This window comes from Diabrotica virgifera, chromosome 7 (assembly GCF_917563875.1).
Source record: "Diabrotica virgifera virgifera chromosome 7, PGI_DIABVI_V3a".
NCBI lineage: Eukaryota > Metazoa > Arthropoda > Insecta > Coleoptera > Chrysomelidae > Diabrotica > Diabrotica virgifera.
In genome coordinates, this window is record NC_065449.1 from 146,841,159 (window position 1) to 146,863,977 (window position 22,819).

Sequence of the window (22,819 nt, forward strand, 5' to 3'; positions counted from 1 at the left end):
AAAATTTGCATACACTCCTGATTATTGACTCGTTCAAGCTCATTTAACTACAGTCTTTTCATAAATAAACACTTTGAACCAACAAATCTTACATATCTTATAAGCAATACATAAGTAAAGTAATTTGTGAAGCGGTAACGATTAATTTCATATCGGATGCTAATTAGGGGGCGATTTTCACGAGTTTTTTGCCAATCCAAAAAAAGATATTAACACTATTTTGATCGTAACTTATCTACTTGCTTTTGATGTTAGAAAACTTAAAAAAAAACAATGAACTAATACAACATAAAGTTAATATTAATCCTATTGCTCGTTATACTGACATGACTGACCCCTTTACGCCAGTAGGTTTTCATAAATAATGAAACTCATTATCAAAATTCATAACACACAAGGTGTGTAACACACCTCCGCTCAAACAGTGTCATAAGTCAAAAAAGCAAATTATCGAGAAAACGACGTTTAAAATTTGTGCTAGAACTTTTCCGGGTTTAATTTGAAAGCTGTTAAAATTAGTATCATAACTTATTTGGTCGGTTAGAAGCTCTACAAAATAGTAATTACAGTAATATTTTAAAAAGTTAGCTATATATTGGCAGTGGCGTTGTAGTATAAAATATTGCAAAAGTAACAAAGCATTGCCCGATGAAAAATTTGTAAAAATGACCTTTTGTGTTCACTTGTCTTCTCCATAGCATAAGTTGTCGCCTTTTAATAAAGTTAAAAATAAAAGTAAAAGCCAAAAAAGACTACGTAACAAGCAGATAGATATCAAAATTATTTATAAAATTATGTTTTTAATGATAAATAACACTTTCCCTGTTTAAATTATTGCATTTCTGACAATGCCAGAAGTGTCAGGTTAATAGTCCAAGCTGTGGGTGAAAAATAGGTCGATTTCAGGATATAATTCAGGAATTTTTGAAACCTATCAGGTGTTGTAAAGGACGATGCCAGGAATAACTTATACTAAAACGTAACCAAAAATTTTGTGCGGTTTTTTATTTATGACGATTTTCATTTGTTAAATTTGCAATTTTTAAAGATTTTTAATTTTGCAGCTTGGGATATTCATTTTAGAGAAAAAGTTTTAAATAGATAATTGTAGTACATTAAAAAACCTACAATTTGAGATATTGCAAATTTAATTTCGTTAATACATTATTGCAAAACAGCCTGCGAAAGGTCCAAAATGGCCGTTTTTTGCAATTGCGTTATTTATTGTAAAAATATTTTTTATATATTTTTTAAGGCTTTAAAATGAAAATCTTTCAATACTAAATATAAAAAAAAATTTAGTGCCCGATTTGTGAACTTGTTGCTTAGATATTATAATTTGTTTATACCAAGAGGTCAAATGTCCAAGGCTATAACTTTTTGAAAAAAAATCGTACAGAGTTAATCCAAGATCCACTCTCCTTATAAAGACTTATGTTTTCATATTCTGATGTAAATAAATGCGTATAACATTTTTCAACCTCTTATTACGGGTTTGAAAATAAGGGGGCAAATTTCGTTATAAACATTTAGAACTGAAGCCGCCCCTGTACATGTTATGAGTTTCTAACTTGCAGATTATTGTTGCTGAAGCCAAAATAAAGATTTGAAACAAATAAAAATATTCTACGGCCAACTGAAGCCTAGATAATTGTTTTTGTTTTCTTAAATCGTAGTGACTTTATTTATAACAATTAAGAAATTATTTCACAGTCATTGACTAAAGAAAGACTGATATTATCTTAAAATAAAAATTATTTTGACCGAAATTTACATTTAATTATTAAAAATGATTTTTAAAAGGTAGTGGAGATTTATTTTTCGTTTCGACTGTGATTTATTGTGTCGGTTGCCCTTAGCAACGGCTAGCAACTTATAATACATTGAATCACGGTTTTCGCTTTAACTTTTAAAGCACCGCTTGGATTGACATGAAATTTGGCAAACACATAGAGAATATGTTAGAGAATAAAAATGATATTGAGCCTCTGTGTGCTTTTGTCCTAGGGGTGAGTTTCACCCCTTATAAGGGGTGAAAAAATATATGTCCAAAATAAGTTCGGAAATGGATAAAACGTCTAATTCTAAGCACCTTTTGTTCTATAGCATTTTTTCACCAAGTTAATACCTTTCGAGTTATTTTCGAGTAAACACGTTCATTTTTCAACAACAAAAAAGACACGTTTTTGAGCGGTTTTTGACAAATAACTCAAAAAGTAAGTATTTTATTGAAAAAAAGAGTGTTAACAAAAATATAGCAAATTAAAAATTGAAAAAAACGGTGTACGAGTGAAATCTCTAGATCCAGTAAGAACAAAGTTCTAGCTAATGAAAAAGAGGTTCATATCCGTCAAATTTCAAAGTGAATTATTTCAACGTGAAATAACCGAAAAATCATGCACTTTTTGGAGAAAAATCATTACAACTTTTTTAAAGTGTTTAAAAAAATATGTATATCTGTTTTAAAAAAAAGTTTATAGCATCAAAAGTAAGCAAGTTACGCTGAAAATAAAGTTGATCTCTTTTTTTTTGTCAAAAAACTCGGGAAAGTCACCCCCTAATTAGCATCAAAAATGAAATTAATCAATTTTACTTCAATGTTGTGTTACTCGTGTATGTGTCGTTTATGTCTGTAAGTTTCATCGGTTCAAAGTGCTTATTTTTGAAGGGGCAGTATTTAAAGGACTTGAACTAGTTAATAATCATGAGTGTATGCAAATTTAGAACAGCCATATCTTAACAAATTTTTGCCTTCCAAAAAAAAAGCAAAAAATCCAAAGTATTCGTAACAGCAAAAACTATTTTTTTTACTCTTTGTGATTTTTGGTCACATTAATAAATTTTAAGTTATTTAGAAAAAAACATTTTTTTTTAAATTAAAAATTAAAACCCATTTTTTTTTAAATAAGCCCTTTGAACCGATGATACTTACAGATCATCACGTAACTTGTGAAGCGGTAATGATTAATTTTATTTAAGATGCTAATTGAGGGTCGACTTTCGAGTTTTTTGACCAAAAAAAAGAGATCAACTTTATTTTCAGAGTAACTTGCTTACTTTTGATGCTATAAACATTTTTTAAAAACAGATACACATATTTTTTTAAATACTTTAAAAAATGATTTTTCTCCAAAAAGTGCATGATTTTTTGATTATTCCACGTTGAAAAGTTGAAATAATTCACTTTGTAATTTGACGGATATGAACCTATTTTTCATTAGCTAGAACTTTGTTTATACTGGGTCTAGAGATTTCATGCATACATCATTTTTTTCAAATTTTAATTTTCTATATTATTGTTAAAACCCATTTTTTCAATAAAACACTTATTTTTTGAGTTATTTGTCAAAAACCGACTAAAAACGTGTTTTTTGTTGTTGTTGAAAAATTAAGGTATTTACTCGAAAATAACTCGAAAGGTATTAACTTGGTGACAAAATTCTATAGAACGAAAAGTGCTTAGAATTAGACGTTTTATCCATTTCCGAACTTATTTTGAACATATATCTTTTCACGCTTCATAAGGGGTGAAACTCACCCCCAGGACAAAAGCACACACAGGCCCAATATAATTTTTATGCTTTAACATGCTATCTATGTGTTTGCCAAATTTCATGTCAATGCAAGCGGTGCTTTAAAATTTAAAGCAAAAATCGTGATTCAATGTATTATAAGTTGCTAGCCGTTGCTAAGGGCAACCGACACAATAAATAATAGTCGTAACGAAAAATAAATCTCCATTACACTTTAAAAATCATTTTTAATAATTAAATGTAATTTGCGGTTAAAATAATTTCTATTTTAAGATAATATAAATCTTTTTTTAGTCAATGACTGTGAAATAATTTCTTAATTGTTATAAATAAAGTCACTACGATTTAAGAAAACAAAAACAATTATCTCGACTTCAGTTGGTCGTAGAAAATTTTTATTTAGTTTTGAATCTTTATTTTGTCTTCAGCAACAATAACCTGTAAGTTAAAAACTCACAGGATATACAGGGGCGGCTTCAGTTCTAAATGTTTATAACGAAATTTGCCCCCTTATTTTCAAACCCGAAATAATAGGTTGAAAAATGTTATACGCATATATTTACATCATAATATAAAAATATAAGCCTTTAGAAGGAGAGTGGATCTTGGATTAACTCTGTACGATTTTTTTTTCAAAAAGTTATAGCCTTGGACATTTGACCTCCAGTTGGATAAACAAATTATAATATCTAAACAAAAAATTCACCAATCGGGCACTACAATTTTTTTTATGTTTAGTATTGAAAGATCTTCATTTGGAAGCCTTAAAAAATACATAAAAGTTATTTTTACAATAAATAAGGCAATTGCAAAAACGGCCATTTTGGACCTTTGGCAGGCTGTTTTGCAATAACGTATTAACAAAATTAAACTTGCCATAGCTCAAATTGTATGTTTTTTAATTTACTACAATTTTCTATTTAAAAGTTTTTCTCTAAAATGAATAACCTAGGCTGCAAAATTAAAAATCTTTAAAAATTGTAAATTTAACAAATGAAAATCGTCATAAATAAAAAAACCGCACAAAATTTTTGGTTACATTTTAGTATAAGTTACTCCTGGCATCGTCCTTTACAACACCTGATAGGTTTCAAAAATTCCTGAATTACGTCACGTTTTTTCACCCACAGCCTGGGGTATATAGAGATATAAGAGAGGGGAAGAAAAATCCAGTCAGCTTATGCTGACTCGTTACACAAGCTCGTAAAAACGTGCAAACGCAATAAATAACGCAAATGTTTTCAAACTGTTTCTGTAATGCAACCAGAACGCAGTATTTTATCCGATCATCGATAATTTTTGTTCGGAACAGAATGGGTGTAAACGAATTTCAAATAAAAATATCCGATCATGGAATTACTAAAACGAAAGCATATCATCAAAAGGGACATTTTTGCATGGTTTTATCGCTACATGGCAGATGAATTAGTTCAGTTACCTTTAACATCAAAAGTGTTGCCAAAGGACACAGTAATGTTTGATGTTTTTGTCAAACATCTATACTAAATTCACAATCAAGATGCAGTAGAAATAAAAAAACCAGGACAATTCAATGTTACGAGTAGCACTCCCAAATTATTATTTTCAATGTATATACATAGTATAAATCTCAAAGCATGATTTACAAAGTTTATACATTGTAAATCATTATTAATAGTAAAAATGTATTAAATAGTGTGATGTTATGCCTTCTGGTCCCAATTAATTAAAACTCAGGTTTTCCGATAACATTATATTTAATTCAAAGTCGATGATTCACTACATAAGTTGTTTACAATATTAACTTGACCTATCCTATACGTGAATACCTTCCAACTACATCAATAATCATAATAATCTTTCTCTACCGAGTTAATGTTTATATACACATTTAAATAATAACAAAACATGACAATTCAATGTTACTTGCGGTTATTGAATCCAAGAACAGATACTACATGGATTAATGACTTTGAATGAGTTTTAAACATCTTTTGTACAGGGTGATATTATAACACCATACCTCCCCGTTTTGTTAAAATTACATATTTTTAAAATGTGATGCTCCTCTTTCCCTTTTACAAAAATGTTTATGGTTACCTAATACTATTTTCAAAAATTAAATTTCCTAACTATCCTAACTAACTGTAACATGGTACGTTTCAGAGTTTTTTTTTAATCCTAAAAATTGTTTATTATTATCACTAATTCACTTTCTGTTTCGTCTTGCTTTTTAGTCTTTTCTCCATTCACAAAACAGTGTCCACATAAAACAGTGACTAAACCTATCGGGATTTTAATATAGTCTTTTAGTGCCTATATGCATCTCCTATAAGCAGGGGAATAATCTAATCTACCTAACTAAAAATCTCGTATCTAACTAAAAGTCCTAAGCTAAGCTAATATTACTCGAATAAGTAAAAAAAAATGTATCCTTTACTCTATTAATAATTCCTATTTCAGTCTTCTTTTGATTTATTTATATATGTCTTACTAACTTTAAAATCATGTACCTATAATAAAAATGTAATCTCTCTAAAAACTTCTAATATTTCTCTAAAAAACTTCTAATAACTCTCTTGTAGCTAAAATAAAGATTTAATCTCTCTAAAAACTTCACTTTTTGTGTCCCTTTGCTTACTATCTACTAACACTTATTGTAAGATATTGTCTATCCTTAATTCAAACCCTTCCATTTTACGCGAAAATTTAACCTGAATTCATTATCTGCCTTTAAAAATAAGTTATTTATAATTGACGTTACTTTACAGAAAACAAAAATTTACAACTTTAATTCTTAGACATAATTCAATGATTAGCTACTTATTTGCTTAGTATCTTCTTAATTTTGCTTCTTTTCTTGCAATTTTTATGTGTCTTCTTTCATTTTTCCCACATATTTTAATAAAAAAATTATCTTTTTTTCTCTTCTTCTTCTTGTCTGGTACTACAACTATATTTCTTCATTTTCTCCACATAATAACACTTCTACAGTGTACATAATTCATCTTCATATACATATTTCATATAACAATCATATATCATTTATCTCATATATCATTTCATATAACATCATAATCATCACTTCATATACTAGCTCCGATACCTTCGTTTTACCTTAATAAAAGAGGTTTCACTCGGATGTCTTAGTTCTCCGCCAATATTAACCCGAATTTTCGCCCTGATCTGTACGCACTATTGAGGTGGTATAGTTAACTCAAAACACGAAATAGGTATTTTATGCGGTTCAAATTGTTCTAAAAATATCACAACCTCAATCCCTTGCTTTGAGGCCGTTGTTTATTCACGAATAATCATGAATAAAATAGGTACCCTTCAAAACACAGAGTGGGTCTCTAATAAGCTTTCAAGCTTCTATACATCACTTAGTACCTTCCTAATTTGACAAGAGCAGTGGGTTTCTTATTGTCTCAAATTTCCTCATAATATTCAACTTATAATATTGTTAGTTCTTCTCCAAATTCCTTATCTCGACTCATCGGGTCGGTTCGTTAAAAATATATATCTTGCTTATAGCAATGTTTATCGTATGTCATCACTAATCATTATTTATTAAAAAATATCATTTATCACTCAAAAAATTATTAATTCAGGTTCATATCATACAAAATTTAACACAAAATCGATGAAAATGTATTTATATACTCAATAACAAAAACAACTGGCTAATAAAATTCAATAATAGTATACATATTCGAAAAAAAAAAATCAATAAAAATTCAAAAATAGCATATGCAAAAGTTAGATAAAAATATTCAAAATCAGTTCATATCTCAGGATTCGATAGAAATTTTTGGAAAAAATTAGATATTCCATAAAATATTCAAAAATAACCGTACTAAAAATCGAAATCGGATAGATTTTTCAAATAAATTCAATAAAAATTCAAAATTCAATAAAAATTCAATAATAGCATATATAATAAACTTCGATAAAAATATTCAATTCAAAAATCACTTCATATTTCAAAATTCATAGATATTCTTAAAAAAAAATCGATACTTCATAAATTATTCAAAAATCAGCAAAGATAAATATTCAATTTTCAATAATAATATAAAACGAGGGAAGCATTTTTAATAAAGATAGATATTTTTACTTACATTTTATTTCCACTTTCTCTTTACACTGTCCCTCACTGGGTTGATCGTCTTCCTGGGTCCTGGTCCAACTCCCATTTTCGTCGTCGGTATTTCCACGCTGGCGCCACCATCTCTGCTCCTTTCAGAAGACCTCTTCTAGTCTGCAGGATCAGCCATGTATTAAATAGTGTGATGTTATGCCTTCTGGTCCCACTTAATTAAAACTCAGGTTTTCCGATAACATTATATTTAATTCGAAGTCGATGATTAACTACATAAGTTGTTTACAATATTAACTTGACCTATCCTATACGTGAATACCTTCCAACTACATCAATAATCATAATACTCTTTCTTGACCGAGTTAATGTTTATATACACATTTAAATAATAACAAAACATGACAATTCAATGTTACTTGCGGTTATTGAATCCAAGAACAGATACTACATGGATTAATGACTTTGAATGAGTTTTAAACATCTTTTGTACAGGGTGATATTATAACACCATAGAGGGTGCTCCTCGTAACATTGAAGTGTCTTGGTTTGTTTATTTCTACTGCATCTTGACTGTAAATTTAGTACAGTTACGGATAAACCGCAATTATACTTAAACTATTTTTACGCCGAAACGAAAATGAACTTCTCCTTTCTGATCGAAAACTGTGTCTAAAACACTTGTTTAAATACTATTTCATTTATACTAAAGTCGTCTAAGAATAACTCACAATTTTATTAACATGCGTAACAGCGTAAGAGAAAATAGCCATGCAAGTAGTGACGCAATCTCTAAGCGAGATCGCGACATGTGTACCAGCGTCGCTGTTAGGGATGGGAAAAACCTACCGGTTATAACCTAAAACCGGTTTTTTTACTTCGTAATAACCGGTTTTGCCGGTTGTTTTCTTGTCATGGTTATAATCGGTTTTTTCTTTTTAATAAAATAACCGATGAAAAACCGGATAATTTACCTTAGATAATAAAACCTTAATAGTTACCGGATAATAAAAAAAATGAATTCCGGGAAAAAATACTGTTTGTTTAAATTCATCAATAATTCTTGATTTGTTTAATGTGTATATTCGTTAATGACTCTCACGCTCACTGAAATATGTTTAAGAAATGTGATAAGCTGAACTAGCCATTTCGATGAACTTGAGAATAAGCAGGTCATGTTTGCTCAATTGGAATCCTATTAAAAACAGGTATTAAAAGATATTAGTATCAATATCAATCAGCTGTGTGCTGTGCAGAATGTGCAGTTAAAGTTGTATGATTTATAATAACTGCTATACCTACACAAAGGAGTCTGTGCAATCACTTAACAAAACTAAAGAAAAAAATAAAATAGTTTTGTATCTTGCATAAAATGTAATTTTTTTTCGGATATACAACAAATTTGCAAAACATTTAGGTACATTCAGTTTAGAATTTTAAAAATGGTTCATTATTTGTTTACACTAGTTTTACTATTTTTGATGTTACATTTTTGTTTGTATAATTCATATACATGTATACACGTTATAGTCTTATTTACTTCATTTACGTTTATAGTCTCATAAATTAGTACCTAATTTAACTACTTTTGTATTTTTCAATTATTTGGTATTATTAGGACCCGAAACTTTCATTGGGTTAGTTTATTATTATAAAGGGTGTAACAGAAAGGTAGGTCATAAACTAAATCACATATTCTGGGACCACAAATAGATCGATTTAACCTAATTTACCTTAGTACAACTGTGCACTTAAAAAAGTTACAGCTCTTTGAAGTTACCAAATGAAAATTGATTTTTTCCAATATATCGATAACTGTGAGATTTTGTATTGAAAATAGGCATTATGGAGTATCACAAGCTAAAGTGCAATGTAAATGTAACGTAACTTGTTGGGTATTGAATATTGATTCAAAAAACCTAAAATCGGTTTTTAGAAAAACCGGTTTTTTTGGCCGGTTAGAACCACCAGGTTAAACCGTAAATTAAAAAAAACGGTTTAACAGAAAACCGGTGTTTTGTCAACAACTGCCATCCCTAGCACGGTTTTTAGACTTTTACTACGGTTGTCTTGTCTGACGGTGGTGGGGCGACTTAAATTTTTGACTTTACGTCACATTATACACAAGTCCATATTTCTAAATGATTTTCGATATAGTCCGTTCTTTAATGGTAAAATATTGCAAAATCTCTAAATTTTAAAGAACCGCTTGGATTGACATGAAATTTGGCATACACATAGCTAACAAGTCAAAGAAAAAAAGTGATATTGTGCCGATATGTGCTTTTGCCCTGGGGGTGACTTTCACCCCCTCTTGAAAGTGAAAAAATATAAGTCCAAAATAAGTCCGGAAATGGATGAACTGACTAATTTTAAGTAACTTTTGTTCTATAGAGTTTTTTCACTAGGTCAATACTTTTCGGGTTATTTGGCAGTGAATATGTTAATTTTTTCAACAAAATAAGCACGCTTTTAGACAGTTTTTCGCAAATAACTCAAATAGTAAGTATTTTGTTGAAAAAACATTTTTAGCAAAAATATAGCCTGTAAAAAATTTAAAAAAGTGGTGTATATATCACGTATCTACACCTAGTAGAAGCAGAGTTATAGCTAATGAAAAAGAGGTTCATATTCGTCAAATTTCGAATGGAATACTTTACCGTGAAATAAACAAAAATGAAGCACATTTCGGGGAAAACACATTACAACTCATTTAAAGTGTTTAAAAAAGCTTCATTTTTGTTTTATAAAAAAATTTCTAGCATCAAAATTAAACAAGCTACGCTCAAAATAAAGTTAGTCCCTTTTGGTTTTGGTAAAAAAATCGAGAAAATCACCCCCTAATTAGTATCTTAAATGAACTTAATCGTTACGACTTCACAAGTTTCTTGACTCGTGTATATATTGTTTATATGATCTGTAAGTTTCATCGGTTCAAAGTCCTTATTATTGAAAGGGCTGTAGTTAAAAGGGGTTGAACGAGTCACTGATAACGAATGTATGCAAATTTAGAAACACCAAATCTTAATCAATTTTTGTCTAACAGAAAAACAAAAGCATACATGATATTCAGAAAAGCAAATCTGACTTTTTTTGTTTTTCCAGATTTTTGGTATCTCTAACAATTTTTAAGTTATTTTGAAAAAAAAAATTTTTCAAAATTTAAATTTTTAAAAATTTTACTTTGAAACCAAATTTTTTCAAAAATAAGCACTTTGAATCGATGAAACTTACAGATCATATAAACACAACATAAGTAAAATAATTTGTGGAGCGATAACGATTAATTTCATTTAGTTGCTAATTAGGGGGTGGTCTTCCCGATTTTTTTTTGCAAAAACAAAAGGGACCAACTCTATTTTGAGCGTAACTTGCTTAAATTTAATGCTAGAAACTTTTTGTAAAAACAGAAATAAAGCTTTTTTAAAGACTTTAAAAAAGTTATAATGGGTTTCCCCAAAAAGTGCTTAATTTTTTGGATATTTCACGTCGAAATATTCTATTTTAAATTTGGTGAATATGAATCTATTTTTCATTGGCTATTACTCTGGTTCTACGTGATCCAGAGACCTAACGCGTAAACCATTTTTTTTTACTTTTTTATAAGCTATATTTTTGTTAAGAACTTTTTTTCGAAAAAATACTTACTTTTTGAGTTATTTGCGAAAAACCGTCTAAAAATGTGGTTATTTTGTTGAAAAATGAACATATTCACTCGCAAATAACTCGAAAAGTGTTGACTTGGCGAAAAAGTTCTATAGAACAAAAGTTACTTAAAGTTAGTCAGTTTACCCATTTCCTGACTTATTTTGGACATATATTTTTTCACCCTCAAGAGGGGGTGAAAGTCACCCCCAGGGCAAAAGCACACATCGGCACAATATCACTTTTTTTCTTTGACATGTAAGCTATATGTATGCCAAATTTCATGTCAAGCCAAGCGGTTCTTTAAAATTTAGAGCAAAAACCGTGAAAGAATGGACTAATAATTGAATGTGAATTATTGTGTATGTATGTGTATTATTTGTTTTATTATTTATCTTATATTATACAGGGTGTTTCATTAATAATTGTCCATATAGTAACTGTTAAAACCTTAGCACAAAATACGAAGATTTAACCTAAAACACTTAAATAAAATGTGGTTCCTTACTGAGTTACAGGGTGTTTTATGTAAAAATTTAAAACCCATTTTTGCTCAGCATTTTAAAACTATACGACGTATCCTTTTCATACTTAGCAGAAAGTATAGATACTGTACAAGCTACTAAATTACATTAAACAAACGTTTCTGGCTATTACCAGAGCCGTACGACGGTGGAAAGTGGATGGTTGGCCCTTTCCAAATTCTACGCCACTGGCGAAATTGCTATATTAGTTCAATTTCTGGATTCTCCAATACTTTCTATGAAAATAATATACTCTTCATTTGTAACGATAAAGTCATTAGTTTTCGAGATATTTGAAGTTAAAAATGAAACGACACGGTTATTTTGATTAATGTGTTGTGTCGCTTCATTTTTAATTTCAAATATCTCGAAAACTAATCATTTTATCGTTACGAATGAAGAGTATATTATTTACATAAAAAGTATTGGAAAATCAAAAAATTACACTAAAATAGCAATTTCGTCAGTTGCGTAGAATTTGGGAAGGGTCAACCAGGCACTATCCCCTGTCGTACGCCTCTGGTAGTAGCTACAAACGTTTATCTATCTTAATTTAGTAGGATGTACAGTGCCTACACTTTTTGACAAGTATGATAAGGATACGCCAAATAGATTTAAAATACTGGGTACAAATATTTTTTAAATTGTAATCATATGAATCATATCATAAATTAATCAAAATAACTGTGCCGTTTCATATTTAACTTAAAATATCTCGAAAACTAATAACTTTATCGTTACCAATGAAGAGTGTATTGTTTACGTAGAAAGTATTGGATAATCTAAAAATAGCACTAAAATAGTAATTCCTCCAGTGGCGTAGAATTTGAGAAGGGTCAACCATTCACTATCCCCTGTCGTACGCCTCTGGTAGTAGATAGAAACGTTTGTTTATCATAATTTAGTAGGTTGTAAAGTAGTCGCACTTTCTGCCAAGTATGAAAAGGATACGTAGAACAGTTTTAAAATGCTGAGCAAGAATAATTTTTAAATTTTTAGATAAAACACCCTATAACTCAGTAAGGAACCACATTTTGTTTAAGTGTTTTAGGTTAAATCTTCGTATTTTGTGCTTAGGTTTCTCCAGTTACTATATGGACAATTATTAATGAAACACCCTGTATACCTATCCTAGTTTACTTTATCTTGTATTTGTAATTTTGGTGTTGTTTCCTGTAAAAACATATTTTGAATTAATTATGAAGTTATTTATGGTATGTGGTTGTACATCGTACCTATTGTAGGAGCTTAAATAAGAATGTATATTTATAAGGTAGGTTAAAACGTTAAAATTTCAAATATAAAAAAAAACGTTAAACACCATATATATTAAAGTCAGAATTTGTAACTAAATGTAAGACCAAATACTTAAGATGTCGGGATAGTATCACGAGGTTTTTTTCTGGTTTTCCCTCGTGATTTACTATGGAATCTCTAACGCGTGAATTTTACCGAGAATTTTTTGTCACCGTTGCATTTGGTTGTCTTTTTAAAGACAGATCACATGCTATGATATTTATGCCACGGATATTCTTGGGTTGGGGTTGATTTCATGTAATCGAATGAACTATATTTCAGTAAAGTCGTCCCAGGAATGCAACTCATAAATATTGGCAATATCATTTTAAAGTCTTCTACTTTAAAATGTATATGTCTGAATTGCCGATATAGATGAGTCAGATTAAATAAATTATTAGAAGAATTTTTTACTAAGCAACAACATTTTTGTTTAATCTAGTAGTAATTTGTATTTTGACAACGACACCCGATTTGGGCGACGAAACGTTAATAAATTTTTTTTTAATTTAATTGTGGCTTATTTCCCATCTAAATAGTTAATTATAAAAATGCCACAAGGAAATAGCTTCAGAACAACGTTAAAATTTCATTATGTATTAACGTAATAATAATGTTGATGACATTTTAGAATGCCAGGTACAGGCTGTAGTGTGGCCAAATTTATTACCTATTATTTAATATCTTACAATATATTATATACCAATAACTTTAATTCACATACTCCTAGCTGACATCTAAGGATGGTATGTATTCAATAGTTAATCCAGTATTATTGGAAATTCAGCGACCAATTTTCAGTGTAGAATGGAGATTGAAGTCCTAGATTTCCGTAAAGATTGCATAAACCATTGAATAAATATCAACAGTTTTCCATAATTAGGTATTATAAATCCACTAAACATCTTTACTTCTTAACTACGAGTATCTTGACTAATTTCCATACATCAAAGACATAAAAATACCGATTAATGATATTACGATTCAAATTACAGTATACTCGTGACGTAATCGCGCCCCTAATGTTAATTGTTAGTCGATCCAGACAACCGTAGTAATAGTCTAAGAGCTAGAGCCGAAAAATCATCGTCATAAGTAATATGAAGTTTGGCATGTGAAATGTGTCTATTGTATATTGATAATTATGACCCCTTTCAGGCTGACACCTCAGTGGATAGAGGAAGTAGCAATAAGGGATGAAAGGGGAAAGTAAGTGTAGTTCTTAAAGGTTTTCACCTCCTATTTTGTTAAACCTTCATCGATTTGCATGAAAATTGGTGACAAGTTAGAGCATACCCCAAGAAATAAAAATGATTTTGTGCCAACTTGCACTTTTACCCTGGGGGGTGGATACCACCCCTTCTCGGGAGTGAAAACTGTTTTATTAAAAATAACCCCACAAATCGATAGAGGGACAAATTATAAGTAAAATTTGTTATATAATGTTATTAAAATAAATCAATACTTTTTGAGTTATTAAAGATCAAAGATTTGTTCTGTTTAACGTTCCGATGACCAACCTTTTTTTGTTACACGGATGACCAAAGGGGGAAAAATGACCCCAGGTCAAAAATGTCAAAAATGACAATTAACAAAAAATTAAGTTTTTTTTTTAATTTTTTCTTTGGCATGGACTTTATGTCATTCAGCCAGTCACAACATGAGTATTAGTGTCATGTGTAGTGTGTATGTTGAGTAAGTGTCTTGTTACTTTGCAAATTCGACGTCATTAGCGTAAAACTACTTGGAATTACACATAATAGACGGTATTTTACTAAACTATCAACTTCAGGATATATTTTTTATTCGTAAAATATAGGGAAGTTTTTTTATTTTAAAATACGAGGATATCTAGAATGATATTAAAGTCAAATAAAAAAATAATGAGTTAAAAATTGAAAATACTTTTGAATTTATTAAAGAAAAACATACGCTGGGGTCACAATTTCCCCCGCTTGGTCATCCGAAGGTTAAGAGCACATGCGTGAAGTTACGGATGACAAAAAGAACATATTTATTAATTGTATGTTATTAAAATATTATTTTTATATTATTTCTATATTATAAATTTAGCAAAAGTGTATTCGAGTATGTCAAATGTACCCATTATTTTACACCCCCAGTTTCTGGACATATTCAGTTTATATTGATAGAAAAAATTCAATTAAATATCGAAATAATATAAAAATAATATTTTACTAACTTACAATTAATTAATATGTTCTTTTTATCATCCGTAACTTCACGCATATGTTCTTAAACAGACAAATCTTTGATCTTTAATAACTCAAAAAGTATTGATTTATTTTAATAACATGATATAACAAATTTTACTTAAAATTTGTCCCTCTATCGATTTGTGAGGTTATTTTTAATAAAATTGTTTTCACCCGCGGGAAGGGGTGGTATTCACCACCAGGGTAATAGTGCAGGTTGGCACTAAATCAGTTTTATTTCTCGAGGTATGCTCTAACTAGTCACCAATTTTCATGCAAATCGATGGAGGTTTAAAAAAATAGGTGAAAACCTTTAATGACTGCACTAACTTTGCTCCCTTATTGCTACTTCCTGTATCCACTGAGGTGTCAGCCTGAAATGGTCATAATTGTCAATATACAATGGACACATTTCACAGGAAAAACTCCATATTACTTATGACGATGATTTTTCGGCTCTAGCTCTTCGTCTAAAAATAGCCATGAAAATAGGCATGCAAGTAGTGTTCTACTTGCTCTCTAGGCGAAATCGAGAACTTATATAAGTAACTTATACTTTTCACTTACGCTGGAACACATTATGTTAACAAAATTGTGTCTGGGCATTGAGTTATTCTGGGCTGCAGTTGACTAAAAGCTTAGTTCGAAATATGTAGCGAGTGGTGCAGAAAATGGACAAAATCAGTGTAACTCAGCTCTAATAGCAGAAAATTGATGAGTTTTATTTTTGTGAATTTGAAATATGCATTTAATTGGAGGATCGGAATAACGGACCATGCAATTTGTAGGAGAACGTGGTTGTTAAATTATATAAATGTTAACTAACAAACAGAAAAAAAAAATCAAGTGATTAGTAAATATTTTTCATGACCTAGTTCATGATACATGTTGAAAAGGGGAAATTCTTTGATAAAAGTTTGCTTTGTGTAGGACACTAATTTTTTGGCTAATTGAGATAATTATCTTGACAATTAACAAAAAAAAAACAGTTAGTAGTAAATTTTTGAGATTCGTCAAATTAACATTTCTCTGTTATTCCTGTTATCAACCACAAACGAAAAAGAAGTTATTCAGGAAGATTCAGCTTGATAGTAATTATTTTTACATCTGGTATTTTTACTATTTTACAACCTTTGAACGTAGGACCAGGATAACCAGGATGACCACGCAATTTGTAGGACAATGTGGGTGTTAAATTATACAGTGAGCACGTAAAGGTTGGAATAAATTCATTTTCTCGAGAATGGACGATTTTGGAAAAAAATCCCGAAACAGGTCAATTTTTATTTTTAAATTACGACTTTTTGGCATATATATCATACTAGTGACGTCAGCCATCTGGGCGTGATGACGTCATCGATGATTTTTTTAAATGAGAATAGTGGTCGTGTGATAGCTCATTTGAAAGGTAATTCAATTCTCTATTCAGTAATATAAACATTAACATAATTATTTACACAGGGTGTCCAAAAAATTTTTTTTGGACATTTTAACAAATACATTTTACTGCTCTCAGAAAACAGAAAAAATGAATATTTGAAAAATAATCATTGATATTGGCTTAAATTAAATGTTCAAATTGTCACGAGGCTGGTGGGTGGCTGCTTTAATACCTATTGAATTTAAGCAAAAAACAACATTTATTTGCCAAAAAACATTTTTTTCTGTTTTCTGATAGCAGTAAAATGTATTTTGAATTAAATAAATTACACACATTCTTCTTTTTATGTCAATAAATTTAATTCAAAAAAAAATTTTTTTAGGCACCCTGTATAAATAATTATGTTAATGTTTATATTACTGAATAAAGAATTGAATTACCTTTCAAATGAGCTATCATACCACCCCTATTCTCATTTAAAAAAATCATCGATGACGTCATCACGCATCAGACGGGTGACGCCACTAGTATGATATATATGCCAAAAAGTCGTAATTTAAAAATAAAAATTGACCTGTTTCGGGATTTTTTTCCAAAATCGTCCGCTCTTGAGAAAATGAATTTATTCCAACCTTTACGTGCTCACTGTATAAATATTAACTAACCAACAGAAAAAAAATCAGGTGGTTAGTATTTATTTTTTATGACCTCGTTAATGATATTGGACAGGGGTGACTCTTTGGCAAGACCTTGCATTTTATATGACACATATTTTTTGGCTAATTGAGTCAATTATCTTGAGAATTAACAAAAAAATCCCAGTTAGTAATAAATTTTTGAGAATCGTCAAATCAACATATTACACTCCTGCTACCCCTATTAGCTATCACACACAAAAATTGTTGTAAGAACAAAAGTTGGGCTTCTCGTCAAAATAAAGCTATTCACGAAAAATTAGCTTGTTGGAAATAAATGATGAAAACCGGTTTGGGATCCTGGACGATAAGCGAAATTCATCAACTCGTTTCACCAATCTATATGGCAACTCTTCATCGTCAATTTTCACAAGATGATCTATAAGAGAAAACGTCAAAAACTGCACCTACACTGAAAATTCCATTTAGCCAATCTGTATTGGCAATCCGTATGGATCCATAATATGTAGGATGAGATGCAGATTTGAGTTTCTGCTTCATCAAGACTAGCCAAAATAATTAAATTTTAGTACTTTGTCGAATTTACATTACCAGTAGCCTTTTGTAGTACTTCATAGTATGTTGTCTATATTGAGATAATCATGCATTTTTTTCCTCTTTAACATGTTGCATATTAAGTAATCTGTAATACCTGTTTCTGTTAGTCTAAAAAATTATTTATAATTATAGGCGATTATCATGGGTGTACGAAAATGTGGCACAAGGGCACTTCTAGAAATGCTCTACCTTCACCCTATGATCCAAAAAGCAGCGGGAGAAATACATTTCTTTGACAGGGATGAAAACTACTTCAAAGGTCTGGAATGGTACCGAATGCAGATGCCTCATTCTTATCCTGGACAAATTACTATCGAGAAGAGTCCAAGCTATTTTGTTACACCAGAGGTAAGTCTTATTGTTTTTATATTGATAAATATTGTTTATCTAGTTATAGACGGTGTCCCGAAAAGATCGGTCACAAATTATACCGCAGATTTTGGGGTCAAATATGGGTTGATTGAACCTAAATTACCTTAGTACAAATATGCACATAAAAAAAGTTGCAGCCCTTTGAAGTTACAAAATGAAAATCAATTTTTTCCAATATTTCGAAAACTATTATAGATTTTTTATTGAAAATAGACATGTGGCATTCTTATGGCAGGAACATCTTAAAAAAATTATAGTGAAATTTGTGCACTCCATAAAAATTTTATGGGGGTTTTGGTCCCTTAAACCCCCCTAAACTTTTGTGTAGGTTCCCATTAAATTATTATTATAATAGTACTACCAGTTAAACACAGTGTTTCTAAAACTTTTTTGCCTCTTGGTACTTTCCCGAAAAACCAGTTTTTAGCGAGATATTTTGAATATTTGTCAAATCCACCACATATTATTTGTATATATTTTATTATGGTTAAGTACGATTATAGAGACCTGGTAATAATATGAGAATTTATTTATAATTCACATTTTTGGGTACATTTTGAACCATATCAATAAAGAAGCCACATCTCGATAAAGGGTGTCTTATCGAAAAAATACTAGAGGCAAAAAATTTTAAAAACACTGTGTTTAACCAATCGTACCACAAGAATAGTTTAATGGGAACGTACACAAATATTTGGGGGGTTTAAAGGAACCAAACCCCCCCTAAAATTGTTATGTAAACATATTAAAAAATAATCCGCATCTCGATAAAAACTGGCTTATAAAAAAATACTAAGAGCCAAAAGAGTTTTAAAAATACTGTGTTTAACTAATGGTACCACAATAATAATTTAACTGAAACGTACACAAAAGCTTGGGGAGGGGGGTTTAGGGGAACAAAACCCCATAAAACCTTTATGGGGTGTACAAATTTCACTGTTGATTTTTTTAAGATGTTCCTGTATTAACTACTAAAGGTGGGAAACTAATTTATACGTTTATATCGATAATTTCCACATCTACTAGTTGCATCTCATTTTACCTCACAATGTATTAGGTTTTCCATCTTTTGCGTTATTTTGCCGGTTATTAGCGTGCTCAATCACTGCGTAATACCGCATACTGTTTTACATCCTGCATTGATACAAATAGAATTTAAAGAATACGTTCATATTATTGACAAAATACTTACACAAACTTGATGTTCATGATTTAATTATAAATATTTTGTTACACTAACAGGGAAACTACGTATTCCTAAAGAGTCAAAATACTCCAGGGAAATAAGGTTTTTGTCGGGACACTTGAGTAGCCAGGTTGCAAATGGGTTTTTTTCGGTACTATATACCTAATATATTATACATACAAAAATGTCCATCACAGTTCGGATGAGAATTTTAGTTATTAACAAATAAGGGTCAAAAATTGCAGTTTTTTTGTTTAAATCGCTACAGGTAAAAATAGGATAATTAAATATCTTATTTATAGTATTCTTCTTTTAGTAGATGAGCCAATGTTTAAAGCGGCACTTTTTTAATTTTGGTCCGATCATTTGTTGCTTCGAAAATTGAAAAATAAAACTAAAATTTCGAAAATAAAAAATTTGTTAACTTTCGCGAAAGTGACCTTATGACTTTTATATTTCACAAAAAGTTGAGTTAAAGAGTCGATATACTGCACAAAAAATTATAAGACGATTAGTCAATTAGTTTAAATTTTATTCAATTTGTTTATCCCAAAGAGCTTTTTTTTGTAATGTTATTGTTCAGAAAATAATAATTATATAGAACTTCTGTGAAAACCACATTAAAGAAAAAATGGTCTGGTTTTAAACAATTTGAATAGCTTTGTTAATATTTACTGTAGAGTAAATTTACCTTGGAATTTCAAAAGCTGGTATTTTTACACAAATTTTCAAAAAAAAACTTTTCGCCTATGTTAATTACGGTCAAAGTTAACCACTTTTATTATTTAATTCACAGTTACTTCAATATACATAAAATTCTCCTGTGACAGTGTTAGTTACCATACTACTCCGAAACGGCTTGGCCGATTTTTATGAAATTTTACAAGTGTATCCTATGGGACTGAGAATAGGTTTTAATCTGTTTTTCATATCCATAAGTTATAAGGGGGGTTGCCCCCTGACATTTTTTTTTATTTTTTTGGACACAATTGTCTATCTTAATTTTATATGATTTAGGATTAAAAAATACATACAACCCTTAATTTACACTTTTCCATCACCAACCCCTATTTGATAATACCCATCTATATATTTACATTTATAAAATTCTCCTGTCACAGTGTTAGTTGTCATACTCCTCCGAGACCGCTTGACCGATTTTTATAAAATTATACATGTATATTCAATAGGTCTTAGAATCGGTCGTAATCTATTTTTCATATCCCTGAGTGATAAGGGGAACTCCCCTAACATTTTGAAATGTTAGGTGGGGATTTACGTACATAACGTACATAACGTACTCTACAAGACTACGAGTAGGTACATACAATTTAAAAAAATTATGATCAAAATCCATCAAGTAGCTCTGGAGATATTAATTGCAGCATATGTTTGAAGAATCAGTTTCATTTTTTGAGTGCACGGATTTTAATAATTCATTTCCTCCGACCACAAATCGATTTCGTTAGAACGTTATTTTTAAAGCTTTATTAACAACTCTGTTGAAGCTTAATGTTTACTCAAACTTTTACACACAAACTATATACCTTCAGCTTCGAAATGGCGCTAGTTGGGTTGCTTAATTGTTATAAACAAAGTAGCTGTCAATTAAATAAAAAAAGTGGCTAACTCTGACTGTAATTAACCTAGTCAAAAAGTGTTTTTTTGAAAATTCGTATAAAAATACTAGCTTTTTAAATCCCAAAGCAGTTTTAATCTACAGTAAATATTAACAAAGTTATTCAAATTGCTTATAAACTAAAAATGACCCTACTTTAGTAAAATGTTTTCGGAATGATAAAAATGACTTTTTAATGATTTTCTTAAAATACTTTGAAATCATGACTTTTCTTCTTTCATGTGGTTTTCACAGAATTGCTATTAGGTACATGACTATTTTCTGAACAATAATATTGCGAAGAAAAGCTCTTTGGGATAAACAAATTTAATAAAATTTAAACTAATTAACGAATCGTCTTAAATTTTTTTGTACATTATATGGACTGTTTGTCTCAACTTTTAGTGCAATATGAAAGTCTTAAGGTCATTTTCACAAAAGTTATAGCAATTTTTTTATTTTCGAAATTTTAGTTTTATTTTGCAATTTCTGAAGCAACAAATGATATAACCCAATATCAAAAACTGCCATTTTAAACCTTGGCTCATCTACTAAAAGAATAACAGTATAAATAAGATCAGTAATTACCCTGTTTTTACCCGCAGCGATTTAAACGAAAAAACTGCCATTTTTGACACTTATTTGTTAATAACTAAATTTCTCGTCCGAACGGTGACGGGCATTTTTGTATGTATAATGTATTAGGTATATAGTACCCAAAAAACCTATTTGCAACCTGGCTGCTCAAGTGTCCCGAACATGGTATATTTTTGCCTTATTTCCCTGGAGTAAAGCAATAATTACTTCCTTCAGAAACAACGAAAGGGTAATGAGCTATTCACAAGTAAATTAACATAAAACCCTTACTTTAAAAAACGTTCCCGTTGTTTTAAAAATAACGAATTTTGTGATAACAAATAATGATGTATCACTGGGAGCTATTGGTTAAGTAGCGGTTTGAGCGGTTTCCTAGAACTGTCTTTCGGAACGAGCCTAACCAAAAGCGGAATGAAAGATGAATCCCCGAAGGAAATTTCGGTCGCCGGCAGTTGTTGATGTGATTTCTTAACAACATCGATTTTAACTGAATTCATGGTGGCACATCTACGGATATTTTGGTGGATCTACGATTTGACAGATACCATATTTTCTACCAATTTTTATTTTTAAGACCATTTTACCACGAAATTACCTAATTTTATTCAAAATACAACAGCACATTTTAAGAGTTACCCTATATATGGTAACTTTAAAAAATGTTAAATCTTACTGATTTGTTGTTTTATTGCCGTCAGTCAAAAATATGACGAAGTTAAATATTAACCAGCCACTTTACAAATACAACTCAACGATTTACGATTTTATAGCCCAGTAAATTCAGGGCCACCACCGAATTGTATGAATATTTGGATTCTACTTACCCTCCACTTCAAAGTTGAACTTGTGCCGTCGGTTACTTTTGCTTGTGGGGCGAAAGTCACCATCTCTTTTGAGTGAAAAAATATATGATTAAAGTAAGTCCAGAGACGAATAAACTGATTAATTCTAAGCAACTTCTGTCCTATAGAGTTTTCTCATTAAGGCAATACTTTTCGACTTATTTGCTAGTAAAAATGTTTATATTTCAACAAAAAACACGTTTCTAGGCGGGTTTTTGCAAATAACTCAAAAAGTATGTATTTATCGAAAAAATATTCCTATCAAAACTGTAGCT

At 30.1% G+C, this 22,819-nt stretch overlaps 1 protein-coding gene across 1 annotated transcript in view; it reads left to right on the top strand.

Annotated features, from left to right (window-relative positions):
- LOC114340687 (heparan sulfate glucosamine 3-O-sulfotransferase 1) overlaps window positions 1–22,819 on the top strand; it is a 208,393-nt gene that overhangs the window by 163,002 nt on the left and 22,572 nt on the right. Inside the window, exon 4 of the mRNA XM_050656395.1 lies at window positions 18,062–18,277. Within this exon, the coding sequence (XP_050512352.1) occupies window positions 18,062–18,277 (216 nt within the window). The remainder of the gene's footprint in view (window positions 1–18,061; window positions 18,278–22,819) is intronic.